At 43.3% G+C, this 25096-nt stretch overlaps 1 protein-coding gene across 1 annotated transcript; it reads left to right on the top strand.

Moving 5' to 3' along the window:
- The first annotated feature begins 5655 nt into the window (after positions 1 to 5655).
- On the top strand, positions 5656 to 24291 carry Ppp2cb (protein phosphatase 2 catalytic subunit beta). Its single transcript, XM_057752842.1, has 7 exons — positions 5656 to 6075; positions 16488 to 16697; positions 17551 to 17724; positions 20297 to 20386; positions 20499 to 20660; positions 22222 to 22340; positions 24146 to 24291. Exons 1-7 carry the CDS (start codon positions 5974 to 5976, stop codon positions 24216 to 24218), a joined length of 930 nt encoding a protein of 309 aa, XP_057608825.1. The 5' UTR covers positions 5656 to 5973; the 3' UTR covers positions 24219 to 24291.
- Positions 24292 to 25096: the final 805 nt, after the last annotated feature.

Genomic DNA, 25096 nt, shown 5'->3' with positions numbered 1-25096 from the left:
CCCTCCCCCCTTCAACTCTCCCTCAAGGTCCCCATGCTCCCAATTTACTCAGGAGATCTTTTCTTTTTCGACTTCCCATGTAGATTAGATCTATGTAAGTCTCTCTTAGTGTCCTCATTGTTGTCTAAATTATCTGGGATTGTGGTTTGTAGGCTGGTTTTCCTTGCTTTATGTTTAAAAACCACCTATGAGTGAGTACATGTGATAATTGTCTTTCTCTGTCTGGGTTACCTCACTCAAAATAATGTTTTCTAGCTCCATCCATTTTCTTGCAAAATTTAAGATGTCATTTTTTTCTGCTGTGTAGTACTCCATTGTGTAAATGTACCATATTTTCCTTATCCATTCTTCAGTTGAGGGGCATTTAGGTTGGTTCCAGGTTCTGGCTATGACAAACAAAGTTACTATGAACATAGTTGAGCATATGTCCTTGTGGCACAATTGAGCATCCTTTGGATATATACCCAAAAGTAGTATTACTGGGTCTTGAGGAAGGTTGTTTCCTAATTTTATGAGAAATCACCACACTGACATCCAAAGGGGCTGTACCAGCTTGCATTCCCACCAGCAATGCAGAAGTGTTCCCTTTACCCCACAACCTCTCCAGCATAAGGTGTCATCAGCGTTTTTGACTTGGCCATTTTTACAGGTGAAAGATGGAATCTCAAGAGTTGTTTTGATTTGCATTTTTCTGATGACTAAGGATGTTGATCATTTCCTTGAGTGTCTTTAAGCCATTTTAGATTCCTCTGTTGAGAGTTCTCTGTTTAGGTCTGTACTCCATTTTTTTTATTGGATTATGTGTTCTTTTGGTAACCAATTTCTTGAGTTTTTTGTATATTTTGGAGATCAGACCTCTGTCTGATGTGGGGGTGGTGAAGATCTTTTCCCATTCTGTAGGCTGTCGTTTTGTCTTGTTGACTGTGTCCTTTGCTTTACAGAAGCTTTTCAGTTTCAGGAGGTCCCATTTATTAATTGTTTCTCTCAGTGTCTGTGCTGCTTGGGTTATATTTAGGAAGTGGTCTCCTGTGCCAATACATTCAAGTGTACTTCCCACCTTCTCTTCTATAAGGTTCAGTGTGGTTGGCTTTATGTTGAGGTCTTTGATCCATTTGGACTTGAGTTTTGTGCATGCTGATATGGATCTATTTTCATTCTTCTACATGTTGATATCCAGTTATGCCAGCACCACTTGTTAAATATGCTTTCTTTTTTCCATTTGATATTTTTTTGAATCTTTGTCAAAAATCAAATGTGTGGATTGATATCCGGGTCTTCTATTCAGTTCCATTGGTCCTCCTGTCTGTTCTTATGCCAATACCAGGCTGTTTTCAGTACTATAGCTCTGTAGTAGAGTTTGAAGTCAGGGATTGTGATGCCTCCAGAAGTCCTTTTGTTGTATAGGATTTTTTTTTTCTATCCTGGGTTTTTGCTTTTCCATGTGAAGTTGAGTATTATTGTTTCGAGGTCTATGAAGAATTTTGCTGGGATTTTGATGAGCATTGCATTGAATCTGTATATTGCTTTTGGTAAGATTGCCATTTTTACTATGTTACTTCTACCTACCCAAGAGCATGGGAGATCTTTCCACTTTCTGGTGTCTTCTTCAATTTCTTCAAAGATTTAAACTTATTGTCATACAAGTCTTCCACTTGTTTTGTTAGAGTTACTCCGAGATATTTTATGCTCTTTATGGCTATTGTGAAGGGTGTTGATTCTCTGATTTCTTCCCCTGCCCTTTTATCATCTGTGTACAGGAGGGCTACTGATTTTTTTTTTCGAGTTAATCTTGTATCCTGCTACATTTCTGAAAGTGTTTATGAGTTGTAGAATTTCCTTAGTAGAATATTTGGGATCGCTTATGTAAACTATCATATCATCAGCAATCAGTGAGAATTGGACTTCTTTTCTGATTTGTATCCCCTTGATCTCCTTTTGGTGTCTTATTGCTCTAGCTAGGATCTCAAGAACTATATTGAATAGATATGGAGAAAGTGGACAACCTTGTCTTGTTCATGATTACAGTGGAATCGCTGTGAGTTTCTCTCCATTTAGTTTGATGTTGGCTGTTGGCTTGCAGTATTTTGCCTTTATTATGTTTAGGTATGTCCCTTGTATCCCTGCTATCTCCAAGACCTTTATCATGAAGGGATGTTGTATTTTGTTAAAAGCTTTTTCAGCATCTAATGAGATGATCATTTGGTTTTTATTTTTCAGCTTGTTTATATGATGGATTACGTTAACAGATTTTGTATGTTGAACCATCCCTGCATCTGTGGAATGAAGCAGACTTGATCATGGTGGATGATGGTTCTGATGTGTTCTTGGATACGATTTGCCAGTATTTTTTTAGTATTTTTGCATCAATGTTCATGAGTGAGATTGGTCTGTAATTCTCTTTCTTAGTATTGTCTTTCTGTGGTTTGGATATCAGGGTAATTATAGCCTCATAAAAAGTTTAGCAATGTTCCTTCTGTTTCTATTGTGGAATAACTTGAGGAGTATTGGTATTAGTTCTTCTTTGGGAGTCTTGTAGAATTCTGAGCTGAAACCATCTGGTCCTGGGCTTTTTTTGGTTTGGAGACTTTTGATGACTGTTTCTATTTCGGTTTCTATTTCAGACCTTCTGCAGTTGTACGTCTGTTTAATTTGCTTATCTGGTCTTGATTTAATTTTGGTAAGTGATATTTATCTAGAAAAATTGTCCATTTCCTTTAAGTTTTACAATTTTATGGAGTACAGGTTTTCAAAATATGACCTTTTGATCCTCTGTATTTCTTCTGTGTCTGTTGTTATGTCCCCCTTTTCAGATCAGAGAACAAGTTAGTCTCTTCCACCACATGAGTCCTGGGTGTTTAAACTCAGTCATCAGGCTTGGCAGCAAATGCTTTTACCCACTGAGCCATCAGCTTCATTTTGTGGTCTTTACCACCAATCATCCATCAGGAAAATGCACCACAGGCCAATCTGATGGCAGCATTTTCTCAACTGAAGTTTCCTGTTTCCAAATAACTCTGGCTTGTCTCAAGCTGACATAAAACTAGCCAGCAGAGACATGTTAAACTTTATGAAATGGCTTTTTTACAGCTATAGAAATTATCATATGATTTCTGTCCTTAAGTTCATATATATATACATATATATATGGCATATTACATATCTATATGGCATATTACATTATTGATTTGAGTGTGATGAGCCAACCTTGTGTCTCTAGGATGACATCCACCTGGTTGTGATTTATGATCTTCTTAATGCATTTTTGAAGTTTATTTGCAAGTATTTTATTGAGAAATTTTTAATTGAAAAAAAATTTCATGTAAAATATTATGATCCTGCTTTTTTCCTCCCCTAACTCCTCCCAGTACCTCTATGTTCTTTTTTGTTTGTTTGGGATTTTTTTGTTTTTCCAAGAGACAGGGTTTCTCTGTAGCTTTTGGAGCCTGTCCTGGAACTAGCTCTGGTAGACCTGGTTAGCCTCAAACTCACAGAGATCCGCCTGCCTCCGCCTCCCAAGTGCTGGTATTAAAGGCGTGCGCCACTACCACCCGGCTAGAACCTCTATGTTCTTGAGGGAACTTCCTAAGTAGTTTTTGCTGTTTCTTTATCAGGTTTGGTTAACAGGATAATACTTCCTTTATAGAACTGATTTGGAAGTCTCCCTTCCCTTTCTATTTTGTAGAATAGTTTGAGAAGTATTAGTGCTGAAAGTTTGATAGAGACACAGAATGCTGCCATGTGAACATGCCGCTTTAGATCCACTGCACGGTGGCAACCCTTCTACTCCTGCAGACTCCAGCTGAAGAAGTTAGAGGACTTGGGACTCATTGCTCCCAGCACGTGTGGCTCTCTGTCCCTGGCTTACATCTCTTATAACGCTACCCACTCTTAACTTCACCAGCTAATGAACTGCAGGAATTAAATACCGAGGAAATAAAGCCACCAGTCAACAAGTGAACTAGTGGATTGAATAGACTGTTTTCAAAAACAGAAACACAAATAGTAACTAGTTTTAAAAAGTGTTCACTGCCCCTAGCCATCAGAGAAATATAAATGAAAACTTTGAAACACCACCTCACCCTAGTCATAATCTACCATCAATACATCTGGCAGTAGAGGCTAGATAGGCGGTTCAGGCGCTAAGATTCTTGCAGAGGATCACAGTCGGCTGTGGCTCCGGGTCCAGCAGATCAGCACACGCTGGCCTCTGCGAGCATCCGCACTTACATACACATACCCACACACAGAAACACAGATCATGTAATTAAAGTAGTTTTTAAAATAGATCTGACAGCCAGGCGGTGGTGGTGCACAACTTAAATCCCAGCACTCAGAAGGCAGAGACAGGTGGATCTTTGAGAGTTCAAGGCCTGCCTGGTCTACAGAGCTAGTTCTAGGACAGCCAGGGCTACACAGAGAAACCCTGCAAATTAATACAGCCATTATGGAAGCCTATTGGGAGGCTCCTCAAAAAAATAGAACATCTAAACCTTTAAATCCCAGCACTCTGGAAGCAGAAGTAGGAGGATCTCAGGAGTCCGAGGCCTGACTGATCTACAGAGCGAGTTCCAGGACAGCCAGGGTTATCCACGGAGAAACTCTATGTCAAAAAACCAAAAAAGAGCCGGGCGGTGGTGGCGCACGACTTTAATCCCAGCACTCGGGAGGCAGAGGCAGGCGGATCTCTGTGAGTTCGAGACCAGCCTGGTCTACAAGAGCTAGTTCCAGGACAGGCTCCAAAACCACAGAGAAACCCTGTCTCGAAAAACCAAAAAAAAAAAAAAAAAAAAAAAAAAAAAAAAAAAAAAAAAAAACCAAAAAAGAAAAAGAAAAGGAAAGAAAAGAAAAGTTGGAGTCGGACAATGGTGGCGCATGCCTTTAATCCCAGCACTCAGGAGGCAGAGGCAGGCGGATCTCTGTGAGTTCGAGACCAGCCTGGTCTACAAGAGCTAGTTCCAGGACAGGCTCCAAAGCCACAGAGAAACCCTGCCTCGAAAAACCAAAAAAAAAGAGAGAGAGAGAGAGAGAGAGAGAGAGAGAGAGAGAGAGAGAGAGAGAGAGAGAGAGAGAGAGAGAGAGAGAGAGAGAGAGAGAGAGAAAGAAAGAAAGAAAGAAAGAAAGAAAGAAAGAAAGAAAGAAAGAAAGGTTGGTTTACTACTCTTGAAGATGCTGGGGGTTTGCTTCCTAGCACCTACTTCAGACAACACCACCCAATTCCCGCTCCAGACCATACAACCCCCTCTTCTGATCTCCCTAGGCACCTGCACACACGTGACACAACATACATATAAATAAATCCTTTAAAAATTTTTATCTTTCTGATGCATATAGAAAGGATCGGAGATTTGGGGCCTCACAACTAATTAGTGCTAAGAGTAGAAATTAACTCAATACGTATCTAGGACTTTGAAACATTGAGGAAAAAGCCCAAGCTTCCCAAATCCCGATGCAGAGTGGGATCCAAAGCGAGAACCGGATTCCAGAGGGCGGAGCGGGAAGGGTGCTGGCCCCGGGCCCCCCTCGGACCGTTTCTCCGCCAAGCCGCACGAGGGCGCTGCTCGTCTCCTCGTGCGCCGAGCCCGGCGGCGCCGCCCCCTCGCCTTTTCCCGGCGGAAATGCCGGGGCGATGACGGAAACCCGGAGGGAGGGAAGAGAAAGAGCGAGAGAGCCCGGGCCAGAGCGCGGAGAGGCCTGCGGGCGGCGGCTGCGGCAGCGGGCGGGTGCCGTCGGGCCGGAGCCTCCCCCGAGCTGCGCCGCGCTCCGCGCTGCGAGCCGTGTGCCACTTCGCCGCGCCCCGGGGCGCGGGGCCGGGCCGGGCGGGGCGGGGCAGCAGCTCCCGGAGGCCGCGGCCCGCAGCTGCCCGCTGCGCTTAGGCGGGGCGCGGGCTGCGCGCTCCGCGGCTCGGTGGTCCCGCCGGGGGCCGGCGGCGGCGGCGGGGGCGGAGGAGGCGGCGGGGACGCGCGGCACTCCGCCATGGACGACAAGGCGTTCACCAAGGAGCTGGACCAGTGGGTGGAGCAGCTGAACGAGTGTAAGCAGCTGAACGAGAACCAAGTGCGGACGCTCTGCGAGAAGGTAGGCGGCCCGCCGCGGAGGGAGGCGCGCGCGGGGAAACGGGCCCTGGCCCCGCCTGGAGTGCGGGCTGGGTACCCCGTCTCCGCCCGAGGATCAGGCAGCTGCAACCCCCTAAAGACGCGGGCGACGCTCTTGAAAGTCGTTAACACGGCCACTTGGCTAGCGTGGGGTTGTTCGCGGGTGAACCGGGGGCCCCCTCGGAAAACCACGGACTGCATGAAGCTTTTGTTTGCACCCCGGTGGGTAGGGCGGCCGGCAGACCTTTCTGCCCGGCTTCACTGTGGCGGAGGCAGGCGGTGGCTTTGGACTTGGTGGTGAGTAGCTCTGGGGAGCGGTGATTTCTTTCTCGGGAAGAAGGCAGCAGGTGTGAGCTTGGAAACCGTGTTTACTGGCAGAGAACTGGGACGGGTGCTATTAATAAGCTACCACATTACAGAAAGTTACTGCCATTTTTACCGCGTGTATTCCCCTCTCCCCCGTTCCCATAACTTGCAGGTGATGGGTTGGGTAGACCCTTCTTGACTGTGTTTTTGTATCTGAAATCTGTATCCGTTGATGTATTAACCGCTGGGTTTTTAGAGTATATTTTTTCATTCCTTTCTTTATAGTATGGACTTAAGTCGCTTCCCTGTATTTTCCTGTGAAAGAGTAAAGGAGTTATCAAGTCATAACTTTTTTCTTAGAAATCCGGATACTACCGAAGGATTTTGTTCGTCTTATAAGCGCTCTTCTCTTAGGGGTGGGGGAGTAAATGCTCGTGATGTGTTTTTCAAGCGTTCGGTGTTGTTCAAGGCCTTTGTATGTTGAGTAACTACTTAGAACAGGAGAGTTTCTTCCTTCAAATAGAACCATGAAGAAAGTGGTGTCCCCCAGTGAAAAGTTTTGCTTCCAGCCCCAGCTCTTCCATAAGTCTTAAAATTAACCCTTTAGATGATCTCTGTCTAGCTCGAGTTAGACACTGAACTGTCCAGTTTGGAAATTGGCTGAGTCAGTCAGCCTTATTGTAGTTGTGACATCCAGAACTGAAGGCTCAAACCAGGGCTCTGCTTTACTTTCTAGTAATTGTAGGACTTGTCCTCACAGAAGGCTGTCCCGCTGCTGTGCAGTGTCGCAGGGGTCTTAACTCTTTTGGAAGCTTTCTGAATCTGTTAAAACAAAACAAAACAAAAAACTTCCGCTTCTCAGTAAACTGGATTACGAGTTTGAAGCACCACGTAGTGTATTAAAGCTGACATCCTAGGCTGTGAGGAGGGGTTTCCTTTGCATATCTCCACTAACTCACGGCCGCACCCATCACGTTGTCCTCTAACCCAGAGGATGAAGTTGCTCGTGGGAGAAACAGTTGATTCACAGCCCTCTTCAGCATCTCTGGTGTGCCTGTACGTGTGTGTGCATGCATGCACGTGTGTGTGTGTGTGTTCTTTAGTCCCTAGTCCCATCTTGTCATAGGTTTAAAGATTTATTAATTTTTATGTGTCTGTGTGCTTAGTGCTGATGCGTGAGGAAGCCGGAGGGATCAGATCCCCTGAAACTGGCTGGTGGCGAGCCACCCGATGGTGTGGTCCTGGGAACTAAGGGAGCTCTGGTCCTCTGTCAGAGCTGTACAGGTTCTTACCTGCTGGGCCTGTCAGAGTTCATTCTGCTCCAGCGCTCGCTAGCTCCCGCTCCCTGCACACACGAAGCAGCTCTCAAGTATGGATGATACTTATAAGCTGTTGGGTGGAAACTATTAGGAGGCTCCTCATGCAGCCCTGGCAGGAAGCGAGCTTGGGGAACGCTGAGAGAATGGGAGACGTACGCGTGTCTTTCCATCTGTTTCAGATGTCACTGCACTTGCTTTGGGAGAGAAGGTAAAGCAGATGTGGTGACAAGGCCTCTGTGATGGTCCCTCAGAGGAAAGTTTGTGTGTAGTGACCCTAACCAATTTCACTGTTTCTTGTTGTCTTCAGCACACAAATGACCAGGGTTCGCAGCGGTGCTGTAACAGAAACAGCTTCCCTTCTCGGGTGGTCCTGTGAAGTCTCCCCATCCAGAGCACGAATGCTGTGTAGGAGGATGGAAGAGAAAGTCAGACCCTATCTTAATTCCTTTTGCCTAGTTTTTTAGGGGTTTGGTTTTTGGTTTTGTTTTTTTTTGTTTTTTGTTTTTTTTTTGGATTTTCGAGGCAGGGTTTCTCTGTAGCTTTTTGGTTCCTGTCCTGGAACTAGCTCTTCTAGACCAGGCTGGCCTCGAACTCACAGAGATCTACCTGCCTCTGCCTCCCGAGTGCTGGGATTAAAGGCGTGCGCCACCACTGCTGGTTTGGTTTTTTGAGACAGGGTTTCTCTGTGTAATAGCCCTAGCTGTCCTGGCACGAGCTCTGAAGACCAGGCTGTCCTCGAACTCAGAGATCCGCCTGCCTTTGCCCTCCAAATTCTGAGATTGAAGGCATGCACCACCACTGCCCGGCCTGTTTTTTTGTTTTTGTTTGTTTGCTTGTTTTTTGTTTTTAGTTTCTTACTTGTATCTACATGCATGTGCGTTGTAGAATATTAGTTTAAGGTGTTTTACTTTTGTTTATGCTCTGGAATATTTAATTATGCAAAATGTAAATAAAATTCTCCTGTGGTCCAGAGGCTGGACTAGCAACTAGCTGACAGGAAGTAGTAGAGAGGAGCCAGGTGGAGAAAGAGGGGTGTGAAGAACATGAAAACTAATTGAGAAACTCGAGCTGGGTGAGCTGCTTGCTATTCAACCTCTCTGGGAAGCAGCATTCTACCTCAACCTTTGAATCTTGAATTATTTAGCAGGATAGAGATTTAGTAAAGCTCTCTTAGTAGTTTTGAAAGAGTCAGTGCCTGAGGGAATAGGATTTCTTGAGGCCTGCGACTCTCCTCACTGCTGCTGGTATTGGAGTTGCAGTTGCTGACTAGGACAGCTGTCGTTTAGAAGGCAGATAAATAAACGGACGGCAGTTCGGCGCGTTGGGCATCAAAATGTTGTGTGATGTTTTACTCTTGGATTTTGGGGAGGGGGCGCCACCCAGCTCTCAGATAAATTGCAAGCGGAGGCTTATTCTTAGTTGTGAGTACCCAGCCTTCGCTTGGCTTGTTTCTTGCCAGCTTTTCTTAAATTATCCCTACTACCTTTTGCCTCTGGGCTTTTATCTTTCTCTGCTTTTGTATACCTTTCTTTCCTTACTCCTTGACTGGCCCCTGATGTCCTCCTGTCCTCATTTCTCCTTCTGTTTATGCTCTCTGCCTACCAGCCCCACCCATCCCTGCTCCTGCCTCACTTCTGGCTGATCAGCTCTTTATTGGACCATCAGGTGTTTTAGACAGGCACAGTAAAAGCGTCACAGTTAAACAAATGTGGCGTAAACAAAAGTCACACACCTGAAAATAATATTCTCCAATGTGCGTGTGTGATGTGTTTGTGAGTGCACAAGGAGGCCGTTAAAGAACACTGGAGAAAGTTCTCTCCTTCCATTTTGTGCGAGTTCTGGGATTGGGCGTCGAGCACCTTACCTGCTGAGCTATTTCTTGGGCTATAAGAATTATTAATTAACTTTTTATAAAGAGCGGGTCTCAGTATGTAGTCCTGGCTGCCCTGCAACTCTTAAGACCAGGCTGACCTCCTGGGTATTGAGTTTAAAGGTGCGCGCCACCATGCTCAGCCCACCAAATTTTTTAGTAGCTTGCTTTTTAGGTTTTGTTTGCTGTAGTGCTCTGTAAGAAGTAACACTATAAGGCCATGGTCGTCCCTAAGAATTAAAGCTGAAACAGCTGAACTGAAGACCAGAGTGGTCCTGTGAAGGCCCTGTATGGGCAGGTCGGGGGCGGGGTCAGTGGGTGGATGGCTGCCCAAGAGCAAGCACAGACCATGCATCTGCCTCCTGTCGCTGTGGCATTGTCGGTATCAGACAGTACTGCTTGTCTCTGCTCGCCTAAATAGCAGCTCAGATCTTGGAGCTCACTGGAAGTCTGACTTCTCTGGGACTCCTTCCTGGACCAGCCGGGTGCGCTGCAGATTTAATCAGAAAACCTGAGGCTAGTGTAGAAATATACATGTAAATTCTAGGACTGGAGAGATGGCTTGAGTTACATTCACAACCAAAAATATAATAAAGATGTGTAAATTCTATATTAATTTTTTTTTTTTTTTTTTTTTTTTTTTTTTTTTTTTTTTTGGTTTTAGCTGGGTATGGTGGCCACACCTGTAATTCCAGTGCTCTGGAGGCAGACAGAGGTGGATCTTTGTGAGTAGAGGCCAGGCTGGTCTCTGTAGTGAGGTCCCGGACAGCCAGGCTACATGGACTGACCTTGTCTCCCTACTTGAGGGGCAGGGAGGTGATTTAAGTGCCAAAAACTCTGAGTGGCTACATAGCAAGTTCCAGAACAGCCAAGGCTACGTAGTGAAATCCTGGCTCAAGAAACAAAAAGACTCAAACAAACAAAAATACCTAACTAGTGTGTTCTTTTCCTCTTTTTTTTTTTTGTTTTTTTGTTTTGTTTTGTTTTGTTTTTTTACATAGCCTAGAACTCACTACGGTTGATCTCAGACTCTCGGGGTTTGGCCTGCATCTGCCTTCCTGGGCTCTGATGACATGTGTGAGACACTATGCTCTGTAGTAAATTTATTAAAGTTTCATGTGAATGGGGTTACTGGAGCTTGTTGGTCCATTGATAAAGTTTGAAATCTAGGGATGTAGAGAATGTTTCTGACTATACCGGAGAAAGCTGGTTCCCGTGGGATAAGCTCCAGAGTGCTGACTGAGCAGAACAGTGCTTTCCGGCCCATCTAAGCCACTCTGCCCTTAGTCTGGCAGATGAAGAAATGAAACATATCAGCATAAACTAGTGACTAGAAAGTGGACTTTTAAATCAGGTCATTTCTTGACTCTATATGTGATATGTAAAATATAGATACATTATAAACTTGTTTTCATTGAATAATTTTATATGCAGAATATAACTTTTGTTCAAATTGTCCCTTAGTTTTTTGTCGTTTGTTTAGGGTAGTGTTGCTTCTGTTTGGTTTTGAAGTACTCGGGATCAAATAGCCCATCACTGAGACAGTTTGATGGCCTGGTAAATGAAACCAAAAGAGAATGATACTAGAATCACAAATTTGCATCTATGTTAAGGTGAAATCTTAGTGTTTTGAGTAGATTTTCTTTTATGTTCTTAAGTAAATGTAATGAGATATAAACCTAGTCTAGGTTGTTGAAAGTAACTGAAATGAGGACTGGGGAGATGGCTCAGCAGGTAGGAAAGATCACTTCTTGCAGAACAACAACCAGGGTTTATTCCCAAAACCCACGTGTCCCTTCACACCTCTGTAACTCCAGTCCCAGGAGATCCAGTGCCCTCTTGGCACCAGGCATAAATGTGGCACACAGTTATGCAGGCAAAACACTCTGAACCTAAAGTAATAAATCTAAAAAACAATTAAGTAACTTATATGAAAACACCTTTTTTCTTGTATTATTATTTGTGATCAGATGTTACCTTTTCCTGAACATACTTTTCAAGTCTGTTGTTTGTACTAGCCTTAGGAAGGAGGTCTGTATAGTGTAGCTTTCCCTTTCTAGGAGGGGAAAGCTCAAGTTGGACTTGGTGTGTTCTTTCGTAATCTGTAACAGTCTCTCATCCTTGTTTTTTAATTTCCTAAAGGTTTATTTGGAGGCAGGGGTTTATTGTTATGTATGCATATGTGTGCTGTAGCTATGAGAAGTCAGGGAGCAGCGTGGAGGAGTCAGCTCCCATCACCCCAGGGTCCCTGCAGTCAGACTCAAGTAGCACAGTCCAGTAGTTGCTTTTTTATAGATTTTAGTTCTAGCTACTTTATTTTTCTTTACTTGACTTTTTATTTTTCCCTCGGTGTCATCATTGTCCACTTTTGAAATCTCCGCATGCACACATGTATATATATGGTGTGTGAGTGTGGGCAGGCATGCCTAAGCCACCATGCTTGTAGAGGTCCGAGAACCGCCCCAAGTGTAGCCTCACCTCTGCCGTGTATGAGACTGCCGCGGTTTATAGCAGGTGGGCCCACCAGGTTTGTGGAACCCCACCTCCCATCCTACTGTAGGAGCCTGTGGTTTCACGGAGCATGCGCTGCAAGTCTAGCTCTCCGAGGGCTCTAGGGATCTTCACCTCAGCCCTCACGTTATGCTTGAGGTGGCTGGTGGGTATCCGCTTTCATGAAATGTCTTAGGAGTGCACTGCTGGAGACGAGCAGGCAGTTACGCCGCGCAGTGGCTGCTGCTGGAACAGCTGTCACATTGCCTGGAGCACTCTTCGGTGTTGGCCGAGTACGTGGTGAGCATAGCTGCTCTTGGAAAACACAGTGATAAGTCGCTCCGTGACCATTCGCAGGCTTTAAAAGAAGTGACATCATTTGTCATTAGTGATAAAATAGTGGTTGTTCACATGATTTACAGACAAGCAGTAAAAACGTATTTGAATTGCTCACAAAATATTGCTGACCCTGGGAGATGGTTCGGTGGGCACAGTCCTTGCCATGAGGACCTACCTGAGTTTAGACTCCTAAAACCCAGTTAAAAAGCCAGACATGGGGAGCTGGAGACAGACTCCTAGGGCTTGCCTGGCTAGCCAGCCTCGCTTGATAGGTGGGCTCTAGTTCAGTGAGAGACCTTGTCTGAAAAACTACCACAGAGAACACCTGATGCCAATCTCTGGCCTCTACACTCACTCTAGTGTGTAGTTTACACGCACGTGTACAAGTGTGTCTATAGTGTGCGTGCCCTTGAATGTGTGCTGCAGTGTTGGGGAGTTGGCTCTCTTACCGTGTGGTGCAGGACTAGCGCTCAGGTCATCAGGCTGGTAGCACGCACTTTTACCCGTGTGTTACCCACTGGCCTGGTAACCGACATTCCCACCATGTTGTTGAAGGCCTGGCGTGAACCTTGGATGTGGAAATGACATGTATTAGGATTGTGCTCAGTGAGCCAGACATGGTGCTTCACACAGACGCAGGTGGATCTTTTGAGTCTGAGGCCAGCCTGGGCTACAGATAGAGCTCCAGAACACAGAAACCCTGTCTCAAAAAACAACAACAAAATAGAAAAGAATTAGGTCAAATGAGAAGGAACTGCTTACATTTAAGAAAAACAATCAAGCAGGACCGAGAACTGCAGTTTTCTGGTCTTACCAGTTGCAGCACTGTTTCACATTTAGTTTCAGAAAGTTTTCCTCAATTTTTAAAAATCGAGATGTAATAGTGAATCTGTAAAAGTTACCTCTTCCAGATGTGCAGTTTGGTTTCAAGGTGTCTTAGTACGCCGTCAGGATTAGTTTGCCATTCCCTATAATGGCAGAATGTAAATCCATTGTGTGGAAAAGGAGGGTGGTCACTTATGTGGTTGAAAGTTGGTTTAAAGTTTTAAGTGTTACATTTTTCACACACTTGGTAGTACACACGTATACCTCTGCTTCCAGAAGGTTGAGCCAGGAGAATTGTGAGCTTATAGTCAGTCTGGATACATGGTGAAACAGTGTCTCGTATTTTCAGGTTAAACAAAAAAAAAAAAAAAAGAAAGAAAGAGGTTCATAACTTGCTTTTTTTTTTTTTAAGAAATGTCAGCCGAGCCAGGCGGCAGTGGCGCACGCCTTTAATCCCAGCATTCAGGAGGTAAGGCAAGCGGATCTCTGTGAGTTCGAGACCAGCCTGGTCTACAAGAGCTAGTTCCAGGACAAGCTACAGAGAAACCTGTCTCAAAACAAATTAAAAGAAAGAGAGAGAGAGAGAGAGAGAGAGAGAGAGAGAGAGAGAGAGAGAGAGAGAGAGATGTCAGCCGAGGGCTGGAGAGGTGACTTAGCAGTTAAGAGCAGAGCCTGTTCTACTAGAAGACCTAGGTTCAAGTCCAGCACCTATCTGTAGCTCCAGTTCAGGGAATCCGATGCCCGCTTCTGCTCTCCTCAAGCACCAGACACCTGAGGGCATCCATGCAGCAAAACAACCCTGCACATTACAGACTGGTAGCTTTTTTTTAAGTCAGACCTGAGAGGTGTGTGAGAAAGACAACATGCTTTTTACTCTGGACACCTGCTTCTCTGGCAACCATTGGTAACTTACCTCATTTGTTTGTGAGTGAAGATCTCACAAGGTAGCTGAGGCAGGCCTAAAACTCACTATGCAAGCCGGGCTGGTCTTGAGCTCTTCGTCCCCACCACAGTCTCGTGACTGTTAGGAATGTGGGCATGTACAGCCATGCCTTGCTATGAACATATCTGTTTGTGATATTTTAAGCCTTGGTCTCTGTCTGTATGGAGTGGAGTTTGTGGAGATTTGTTTACATTACATCAGGACCAGATGTTTAACATCCTACAACATCTTACATTTATCTTGATCTGTGTACACATCCATAACTTGCTTTTTAAGATTTTATTCATAGTATGCCTTCAAAACTTAATGTTGCTTGGCATATAGACGCTTGATGTTGTTAAACTCAAAGGGTTAATTCCCTTTTTTTTTAAAGGCGAGAAGGGTTGGGCCAGAGCTGAAATGGTAGTGGCTACCCAGCCTGTACCTGGCCCTGGGTTCAGTCTCCAGTACCTCATGATGAAGCAGAAGCATCAGAAGTGTAAGGTTATTCTCAACTATACAGTGAGTTGGAAGCTAGCCTGTCTTTTAATAAAAACCAGTCCCCAAAAAGAAGAAATGGTAAGTCATTTGGTTAAGCCTACTAACGGTGAAGAAAGAGAGGCGCAGTGCTTACATTAACTATGAAGTTTTTGGTTGGGCTGATCTTGCTGTGTAGCCAAGGCTCCAGATCCTGCTGCTGCAGTCTCCTGAGTGCTGGGGTATGCAGGCATGTGCTACCATGCTTGGCAGCCTTGTAGAATTTTTAAAATCGTTTTTCAGATTTTATTTTTATGTGTATGAGGGTTGCGCCTGTGCGTATGTCTATGTACTATGTGTGCTACATATGCATGTTTATTACTGTGTGGCACTCAGGAACCTGACAGCGTCCTCAAGGCCTGTAGGCACACACATTCACACACACTCACATGGACAAAAGGGAATAGAAATAGATTCCTATAAAGAGTAAAGAACTTCCTTGACAAAGGCCTCTCTTAAAACGTCAAGTCTCCTGACTGAGCACTCGGCAGGGTAAGGCAGAAACATCTCAGTCAAGTCGTAGCCAGCGTGGACTGCTCGGTTCATCATTTTAAAGTGGGAGTTTACTAGGAAAGAGTCTCCAGACTAACAGGAAAGACCGAGAAGTACACTGAGTGAGTAAGCACACCCTGAGTGAGCACTCTGTTCACATGCACTCAGTAGATTCCTGAAGGAAGAGGCGCAGTGTCTATGGAAAATCCAGGAGTTTGCAGGTACTGAACTAGATCTAAATAGTAAGAAAATTAACATTAAATGTGTGTTCGAGCTTAATGAGATACTAAGAAATACTGGCTGGGGTGCAGCTCAATAGCAGGTTGAGTACTTTTTAGTGTATGTGAGGCTCTGGGTTGGACACACACACAGGAAAGGAACTTAAAACATGGAAGTTTTAGACTCAGATTTTTTAAAAATCCTAGTATTGTGTCAACTAAAAATTACCATTGATTCTAGCCGTACATTGCTTGAATGCTTAGGTTATGTTATGTTTTTTATATATAATATGTATGTATATTATATATATATATATATATGTTATATTTTACCATAGGAACAAGAGATGCTGATGTGCAAGGTTGCTGTGGGCAGAATACTGTTATTACACAGCTTTTTAAAGTCACAGGAATACCCTAACAAAAAAGTACATAAATGGTTACTTATGTTTATATTACATCTATAGTACATATAAAATTGCCTATGCTATACTTCTTATACATCTGGTCACACGATAGATTTGATTTTTATTACAGCATCATCGCAGAACCTCAGTAACAGGTTAGCCATGTGGGGCGGCCCTGACACTGGCTGACAGTGGGAGCGTCTCAGGACCACTGTCATCCTTGCAGCGTGTGGTTGGCCATGACGTCACTAGGGCGGTCCATGACTAGATCTAGCAGTAGCAGTTCAGATCTGTAGAAACAGTCATGAAACTTGGGAAAATGAATATGAATAAGTGTGAGACCATGTTTGTCATAGGAAGAAACAGTCTTTTGTTTAGTTTGTGGGGGTGGCTTGTTGGTTTTTCAGAGACAGGCTTTCTCTGTGTAATAGTCTTGGGTATCCTGGAACTCACTTTGTAGACCAGGCTGGCCTCAAACTCAGCGATTGCCTGTCTCTGCCTCCCGAGTGCTGGGATTAAAGGTGTGCACCACCACCACCTGGTGGGTTATTCTATTTTATAAGGCATACTTCCAAGTGGTTTTTCTCCCAGATTTTCTCTCAGTATAGGTAAAAATGCTGTTAACTGTGTAACTGAATCTTTTTCATTGTCGGTTTTCCTTTTGCAACAGGCTAAGGAAATTTTAACAAAAGAATCAAATGTGCAAGAGGTCCGCTGTCCTGTTACTGTCTGTGGAGATGTGCATGGCCAATTCCATGACCTTATGGAACTCTTCAGAATTGGTGGGAAATCACCAGATACAAACTATCTATTCATGGGTGACTACGTAGACAGAGGTTATTATTCTGTGGAGACTGTGACTCTGCTTGTAGCATTAAAGGTATGATTGATGAAAATGGGTAAGGGAAGGTTTAAATTGGGCCAAAGGCAAGAATGTTAGGCGTGTATTGTCGTTTAATTTCTGATCTGCTCAGCTTAAGTAATAGTTGGCTTTACATCTTTTAAAGGGAGATAAAAATCAATGCATTAAACATGATAACTTCTAATAAATGTATAACTCATTTGGGTTGTCCATAACTGAATTCTGTGAATTATGTTTGATTTTAATCCCTTACTGCCCTTCCTATGGAATCATTAAGCAAGTCTATATGTAATTCATGCCATTGTTCCTTGACTTCCTGTTTCTACTGCCCTGCACTCAGCACCTCAGTCTTCCAGATCTGATCCCCTCACCCATCCTGCTATTCTGCCAGATGCATTCTCCTCATTTAGCATCTGTGTGTTCTAGCTTTGTGACTTCCACATCCCCAGGGTCTTCCTCAAAGCCTCACTTACAGTGTGTCTCTCTGAACTGACGTGCACTGTTGATAGCACAGACTGCTCACCTCAGAGGATGCCTGTCCATTGCTCTAGACTTTCCAGTGCTTTCTTTATCCCGTTTCCCCACAAGATCACACTAGCTACTTCTCCTCATACTCCTGCCCAAGTTCAACAAATGCTTGGGATTTTTGGATTTCAGAAAATTTATATATTCATAATGAGATGTCTGGAGTAGGGGACCCAAGCCTAAGTATAAATGCACTTGGTTCATATATATCTTACATACCTGTCCTTAAATTTGACAGTTAATTTACAAATGGACAGGAGAACTATTTAAGGAAATGAATTTGAGGTTAAAACTAATTTAATACTGGTAAGAAATGATTGTACACGGGTTTCTTTTCCTTTTCCAGGTGCGCTATCCAGAGCGCATTACAATATTGCGAGGAAATCATGAAAGCCGACAGATCACCCAAGTGTATGGCTTTTATGATGAATGTCTGCGAAAGTATGGGAATGCTAATGTGTGGAAATACTTTACAGATCTCTTCGACTATCTTCCACTTACAGCTTTAGTGGATGGACAGGTGTGTGTGTGTGTCTGACTTACAGAAGGAGGTTAAACATGGGGAAATACTATTAGGAACTCAGGATTTGTATTTACAAGCTATGTAAAAGTTTCTGGCTTTCTTGTTTGTTTGTTTGTTTATACAGTGCTGGGGGTTGAACCTGGAGCCTGGAGTCTAGTGCATGCTAGGCAAGTGCCCTGGCACTGAAGCACAGCCCTGTGGTTTGGTTAGTCTGATTTCTTTGGGGTGGGGGTATGCATATTTTGGAGACATCTTACAAAGCTGCCGAGGCTCACTGTGTCCAGCACAGCTTGATACAATAATTCTCTTGCCTTAGGCTCCCAAGTTGCTGGGACACCAGGCCCTGCTTTCCATGGCCCAAAAGTCTTCTGGCCAGTGTAAGGATAGTATAGATAAATGCCTAAGTCTCTGGGTGTGTATAGTAATTAATCACACGAGATGTATTTGGAAATTGTGTCCATATTACACTGTTTCCCAGTTATCATTAGCAACTTCTCATTCCCATGTTATTTTCATAGTAACTACAAGTATCATATTGTGTATCTTATTTATCAAAGGGTACTTACTCTGTTTCCACCATAGTAAGTACTGAAGCATACATAAGACATTATACAGGTTTACCATTTCAATGTTTAGAGGATTCATGGTGAGCTGGTTCAAATCCATCTATAGAACATACAGTAAGACAATGCAGTGTTTAAATGATAGAAACCCAGTGTCCTGGAAGGTGTAATAGATACTCTTTGGCTTGCTGGCTTGAATATAATTTGATTATAACAGTCCACATTTTCCCAGCCATGATTTTGGATACTGCAATAATTAAAATGACAATACTTGCCTTGCTAACTTCAATGAAAGTGTGAATTTATAAGGTGTTAAATTTTAGTTAAAATTTAATTGTTTTTGTTTGTTGTTTTGTTTTTTCTTTTTGTTTGTTTTTCAAGTCAAAGTTACAAGTCTCTGTGTAACTTTGGTGCCTGTCCTGGAACTCGCTCTGTAGACCAGGCTGACCTCAAACTCACAGAGATCCACCTGCCTCTGCCTCCCAAGTGCTGGGATTAAAGGCGTGCAACATCACTACCCGGCTAAAATTTAAATTTTTCAAGCAATAGTCTTTATTAGCCTTAAAGTAATAAACAAGCTATTTTAGATAGTATTAATAGTAGCATCTGGTTTTGAAACTTCATGCATACATTGCTAGAACTCTTAATAAATTTCGTACACCAACCAGCAGTTCCCAAACTCAGTCTTTGCTGTTTTAAAGTATTTGTAAGAAACAAAACACCCAGCACATACACACCATTGTGACAGGTTAGCATTTATGAAGTGTTATCTCGAGGACATGAGCTCCTCAGAAATGAAGTAGATAACCAAGCAGGCTTACAGAGTCCTGGAAGGAAACAAGTAGCTTGTAAACCAGGAGAGAGGGCTGGATGCCGTGTGTAGACCTAGAACCCTAGCATTCAGGGCTTCAGGCAGAACTGATGACTTTTAAGCCAGCCTGGGCTACATACATAGCATGACCCTGTCAGTCAATAAATGAGAAACTGTTACTAAAATTATCATTATTCTCTTTGATTCAGTCTTCAGAGGATAGTCGTGAGAAAAGTTTTTTTAAAAACACTTGTCCTTTTATGTCAGAAGTCCTAGAAGTGCACTGCCTATAGTCAAGGAACTGAAGAAAGATCACAGGGAGGTGGCCCAGTGGGTAAACATTTTCTTGTTAATTTATAAACAGATAAAGTACTTGTTTTGCAAACACGAAGACTAGAGTTCAGATTCCAGCACCCATGGGGCACAGTGCCCACCTGTGATCCCTCTCCCCGGGATGAGATTCCCAAGGCAAGCTAGCTACGTAGCCAACTAAGCAGGTCTCAAGACCTGCCACAGTCATGGAGAGTGATCAAGAAAGACATCCAGTACCAACCTTAGGCCTTACACATATGTGTGCACACACCCACTCATGTGTAGACCTGCATGTCCATGCATACTACATACAGTTAACAGGAATAGTGTGCAGGAAAGCTGGCTCAATAAATAACGTGCAAGAAGAGAACAGATTCCCAAAGGTTGTCCCCTCTATTAGATAGGTGTGCCCCACACACATAAAAAGGAATTGAAGATGATAAACTGTATAGAAAATAACCTGCAAATGTGGTGATGTACTCAGTCTCAGGAAAACTAAAAACCTATTATAATCAATAACAGGAATCAGTAAGACGTGATGTCTGAATCAAACACATTTTTATAATCAGGAGTACGTGACAGAAACCAGTGACAGGTGATGAGCGTGAGGATCCTACTTAGCAGCAGCACTGAACAAAACTGGGGTGAAGCAGCTGGACTGGCGCAGTGGTAGAGCCTGCAGAAGGCCCTGAGACCCCCGGTACCGCGAGGGGAGAAACCCCCACTCCCAGTACTGTAGAGGCTGTTGCTGGTGGTCTGAGTCTACTTTGCGCTGTAATTGACAAGTTTTTCAGTTAATACTATTTTGGGGAGCAGCAGGGGCCTACGAGGGAGCTGTCAGGGCTAACACAGCCACTACTTACTCTCATTAATTTATAAACAGATATTCTGCCTCCATGGTGGCCTGTCTCCATCCATAGATACACTGGATCATATAAGAGCCCTGGATCGTTTACAAGAAGTTCCACATGAGGTAAATTTGGTGGTGGTTTTGTTTTGATTGTAACAAGATAATGTAATTACATGTGATAAAGCTAAATATAACTGTTAATAATTCATAATGCGTATCTGTTCTCCTTGACCAGGGCCCAATGTGTGATCTCTTATGGTCAGATCCAGATGACCGTGGTGGATGGGGCATTTCACCACGTGGTGCTGGCTATACCTTTGGACAAGATATTTCTGAAACATTTAACCATGCCAACGGTCTCACACTGGTGTCTCGCGCTCACCAGCTTGTAATGGAAGTATGTACTTTCCTGCAGAATGCCTTTATCTCATGGTTCTATGCGTTTGTAATGAGGCCTAAGTATCTTTCTCGTTTTTTCTCCCTCTCCCCACTCTTGATTTGTTTGACTAGCTCCTTACCCCAAATCTCCATGTCTGTTCTGCTAAATCCATTTTCTGTTGTAACCCGTATTTCATTCAGAAGGTCTCCATTGGTTTCAGAATGTTTCCTGCCTAAATACTTGACAGATTATTGTAACAAAGTTTAATTTTTACAGTGTGTATAACAATCCAGGTTACAAGTGGAAGTAATTTTTCAGATTTTCTTTATGTGTTCTTGATGTTTGGAAGTGACCAAAGTTTTTTTTTTTTTTTTTTTTTTTTTTTTTTTTTTTTGGTTTTTCGAGACAGGGTTTCTCTGTGGTTTTGGAGCCTGTCCTGGAACTAGCTCTTGTAGACCGGGCTGGTCTCGAACTCACAGAGATCTGCCTGCCTCTGCCTCCCAAGTGCTGGGATTAAAGGCGTGCGCCACCACCGCCGGGCTCAAAGTTTTGTTTTATAAGAAATGGCTTTCTAAATCTGGGCATGGTGGGTGCTTGTAGTCCCAATATTTAGGAGGCCAAAGCAGAGGGGGTCATTGAGTTTCAGGCCTGTGTAGGCTGTATAAGAAGACACTCTTAAATAAAGTCCCCTTGGTAAGGCTGGAGAGAGAGATGGTTCAGCAGACAAGAGCACACTCTTCTCTTCCAGAGAATCCTTGGTGGAGACTTGACAGGTGTTCCTTAGGACTGTGGATTTAGTACGTGCATGCTTGAGATGCATACTGCAGAGTGATGCATCCTTGGTGCATTGCATCAAGGTTTAAAATTTGTCCCCTGCTGGTCCTAATAACTGATCACTGAGTTGAGGCGGCACCTGCCACAGCTTCTGTCTGACAGAAGAAAAGAGAACGTACATGATCCCTCTAAACCAGCAAGGAATGGCCAGCCCAGAACAGGCAAGGAGCCTGAATAAGAGCACTGTCCATGTAGTGATATTAAACCTCATTACTATAGCATCATGTATGTCAATGATGACTGGATGTATTTTTTTTTTTAAGTAATGACTTTTACTTTGCTAAAAGACTTTTACTTTCCTAAAAGTTGGAGACTCCGAAATTTGAAGATAATCAAATTTCAGTTGTGATGTAAGTGAGAGGCTTTGGTGCAGGTAATTGTTAGAGATTAGGGAGGCCATTACTAATGAGCATTGGCTCAGCTCTTCAGAAGAAGCTTACTTTAAGTTGCCATCTGCCTAATACTAGCTTCAAGATTTATATAGCAGACTTTGCAAGCCAGGTAGTTTCTATCATGTCTAAGCACTTGGAAAGCTAGGGCAGTTGTGGTTTGAGACTACTGTGGCCTATTAAATAGCAGAATTCTTTCTCAAACACACACACACACACATATCTGAAGTGTATATAAACTGTCAGACCATAGAAGGTAACTTGACTACATAGCCACAGAAGTACTTGTGTGATTTGAGTTTGCTGTGTCAAGCTTGAATTCTGTAATGAAACAATGACCTTTCTAACTGTTGCAGGGTTATAATTGGTGCCATGATCGGAATGTGGTTACCATTTTTAGTGCGCCCAATTACTGCTACCGCTGTGGAAATCAGGCTGCTATCATGGAATTAGATGACACTTTAAAATATTCTTTGTAAGTAACTGTACATTTTAATTGTGTATAATTACTTTTAGAAGGAAAAAGGAACTATTGAAAACGGGCTGGAGAGCTGGCTCAGCAGCTCAGAGCTCTTGCTATAGTCACGAGGACTGGAATTCAGATCCCACAGATACCTTTAACTCCAGTTCCAAGGGATCCAACACCCTCTCCTGGCCTCTAGATACATATACACATCTACACACACTGGGTCATACGCACACACGCACGCATGAATAAAAATATTCTTTTTAGAATGAAAAACATTGAAGAGTTCTGTTTATGAGATGATAGAACAAAGAGTGTGTAAACCCTCTTCTCCAAACATTTAATGTGAGGAATTGTTTCCTTCTGTTGTGCTGGGCACAAAGTCATGGCCTCATACATACCCGTTCATTGCTGCGCTACTTAATTATATACCCAGCCCAGAAAAATAATTTGTAATTATTTAAAATTTGTTGAAAATTTCCCAAGAGTGTACAGGTAATGGAAAAACATTTAACCTTAAGAGAACCTTAAGCCAGGCATGGTAGACTACATATTTAATTCTAGCACACAGGAAGCAAGAGTTTGAGACCAGTCTGGTCTAAGCAGGGAATTCCAGGACAGCCAGGACTACATACAGATGCTGTCCCAGAAAAACACATTAACAACCCAAACAGAAACCTGTCTGTCATAACTACTGGAGGCTTGCGTCCTTCCCCTACTCCCACGACTCTTACAGAGACTACTCCAGGGTCAGAGGGATGACTAGGTGGTTAGGAGCACAGGCTGCCCTTCAGGGGATGCAAATTTAAGTCCCAGCATCTCCATGGCAGCTCACAGCCATCTGTAATTCCAGTTCCAAGGGACCCCTTCTTTGATGTCTTTGAGCACTGGCACTCATAGCACAAAATTAAAGATGAATTATTTTAAAAGTTTAAAAACTATGAGGTGATGTGGCTCCATTGGCCCCTGGGTTCAAGCCCAGGACTGTATAAATTGGCCATGGTGATACAGCTCTGTAATCCCAGTCTCAGAGATGGAAGCAGACCAGTCAGAGTTCAGGCCAACCTGGAATACATGAGACCTTGTTTCAGAAAACTTTTTGTGACTAAAACATTTGCTCCACGTGATGACACATGCTTGCCTGTGATCCCGGCCGGCACTTAGAAAGTAGAGGCACGGATCAGAAGTTCAGAATGCACCATTACTCTTGAGTTTGGGGCCATTCCAGGCTACATGAAACCTGGTCTCAACCACAGCACCAAAAATCGAAAATAAATACTTACCTTGACAGTTATGAAGTCTGTGTGCATGCCTGTGGTTACATCCTCTCAAGACTGCTTGGAGAAGGAAAATTCAAATGGGATTGATCCCAAGACCACAGAGTTGGTTCAAAATATGAAAATGGACCCCCCCCCCAAAAAAAATAGGAAAAGAAACTGGTAATTTTAACAGACAGAAAAGTCACTTGATAAAATTTAGTGTTCTTTTGACTAAAATCAGCAAACCTCACAGAAGGGAACTTGCTGTGCCTGAAGACGGGTGTAAATGCCCTGATTCAGCATCGTGAAGGCAAGAAACAGCTCTGATCCTAGGCCCTTCAACTGATAATGGCGTCACAAGGCTTTTCTGCCAGGCACTAACAGCCACTAAGTTTCACCATAGCTCTGTGAAGTGACATGATTGATCACCTGTAGTGACACATTCAGGGTCATTGCAGCCACACGGAGTGCAGTGGCAGCAGAAGGGTACAGGAAGGAGGGCTTTGTCCACTCAGTGTCTCCTGGCTTACCTGCTGACTCACTTTCTCTGTTTAGTCTTCAGTTTGACCCAGCACCTCGTCGTGGAGAGCCTCATGTGACCCGGCGTACCCCAGACTACTTCCTATAAATTCCTCCCCAGGACCTTTCTTTGTATGTGGAAGTATACCTGGCTTTTTAAAATATATATATATACATATATATATTTAAAAACAAGTTATCTATGTGTTTCTGTAACAAATTGTGGTATGTCTTGACATTAAACTACATCATGGACCAAATGTGCCATACTAATGATGAGCGTTTAGCACAATTTGAGATGAACTTACTACACTGTGTTCTAGATCAGTCTGCCTGCTGTGTCCTAGGAAGCATTCTCTTTGGCTGGTTAAACAAAAAGGGTCACTGACTGCTTCATCTCCTTTGCACTTGGAAATTTAGTTACATTGTTTAACTGGCATGGATTAATAGAGTCAGAGTTTTATTTTTAAGATTTCACAAGCTGACTTCCACTTAATTCATTACCCTTTATTTTATTGAAATGTATACTAACTGAAGAAGAGATTCTAGGGAGTATGTTGTCATAACATTAAAGAGATTTCCTTTCATTTAAACTAAATTACTGTTTGATGTTGATCTGCATTGTTTCTGTGTATTTGTCCTGACAGTGCTTGCATCCTATTTGGTGGACTGAACAAATAAACTTTCCAATTTAAACAAAAACATTAACTGTGGTATGCATTAAATGGAAGCACTGCATTTTAAAGCTTGATACAAATACTCAAGACTGTGGTTGATGGTTTTTTCATTTACTTTTGGCTTTTGAGATGGTCTCATATAGTTCAGATGAGCTTGAGCTCTTGGTTCTTCTGATTCTACCTCCCGAGTGCTAGGATTACAGTGTGGGGCACCTGCCGTGCCACAGACATCTGATGTGTAATAAAAAGAAGCAGCTCTACTGACTGAGCTTACAGGTGCTCACTGCAGGCCTTATATTCAGGTCTAGGT

This window comes from Chionomys nivalis, chromosome 20 (assembly GCF_950005125.1).
Source record: "Chionomys nivalis chromosome 20, mChiNiv1.1, whole genome shotgun sequence".
Lineage (NCBI taxonomy): Eukaryota > Metazoa > Chordata > Mammalia > Rodentia > Cricetidae > Chionomys > Chionomys nivalis.
Note: the sequence above shows the minus strand (reverse complement) of the source record. Positions and strands in the feature narration are given on the sequence as shown.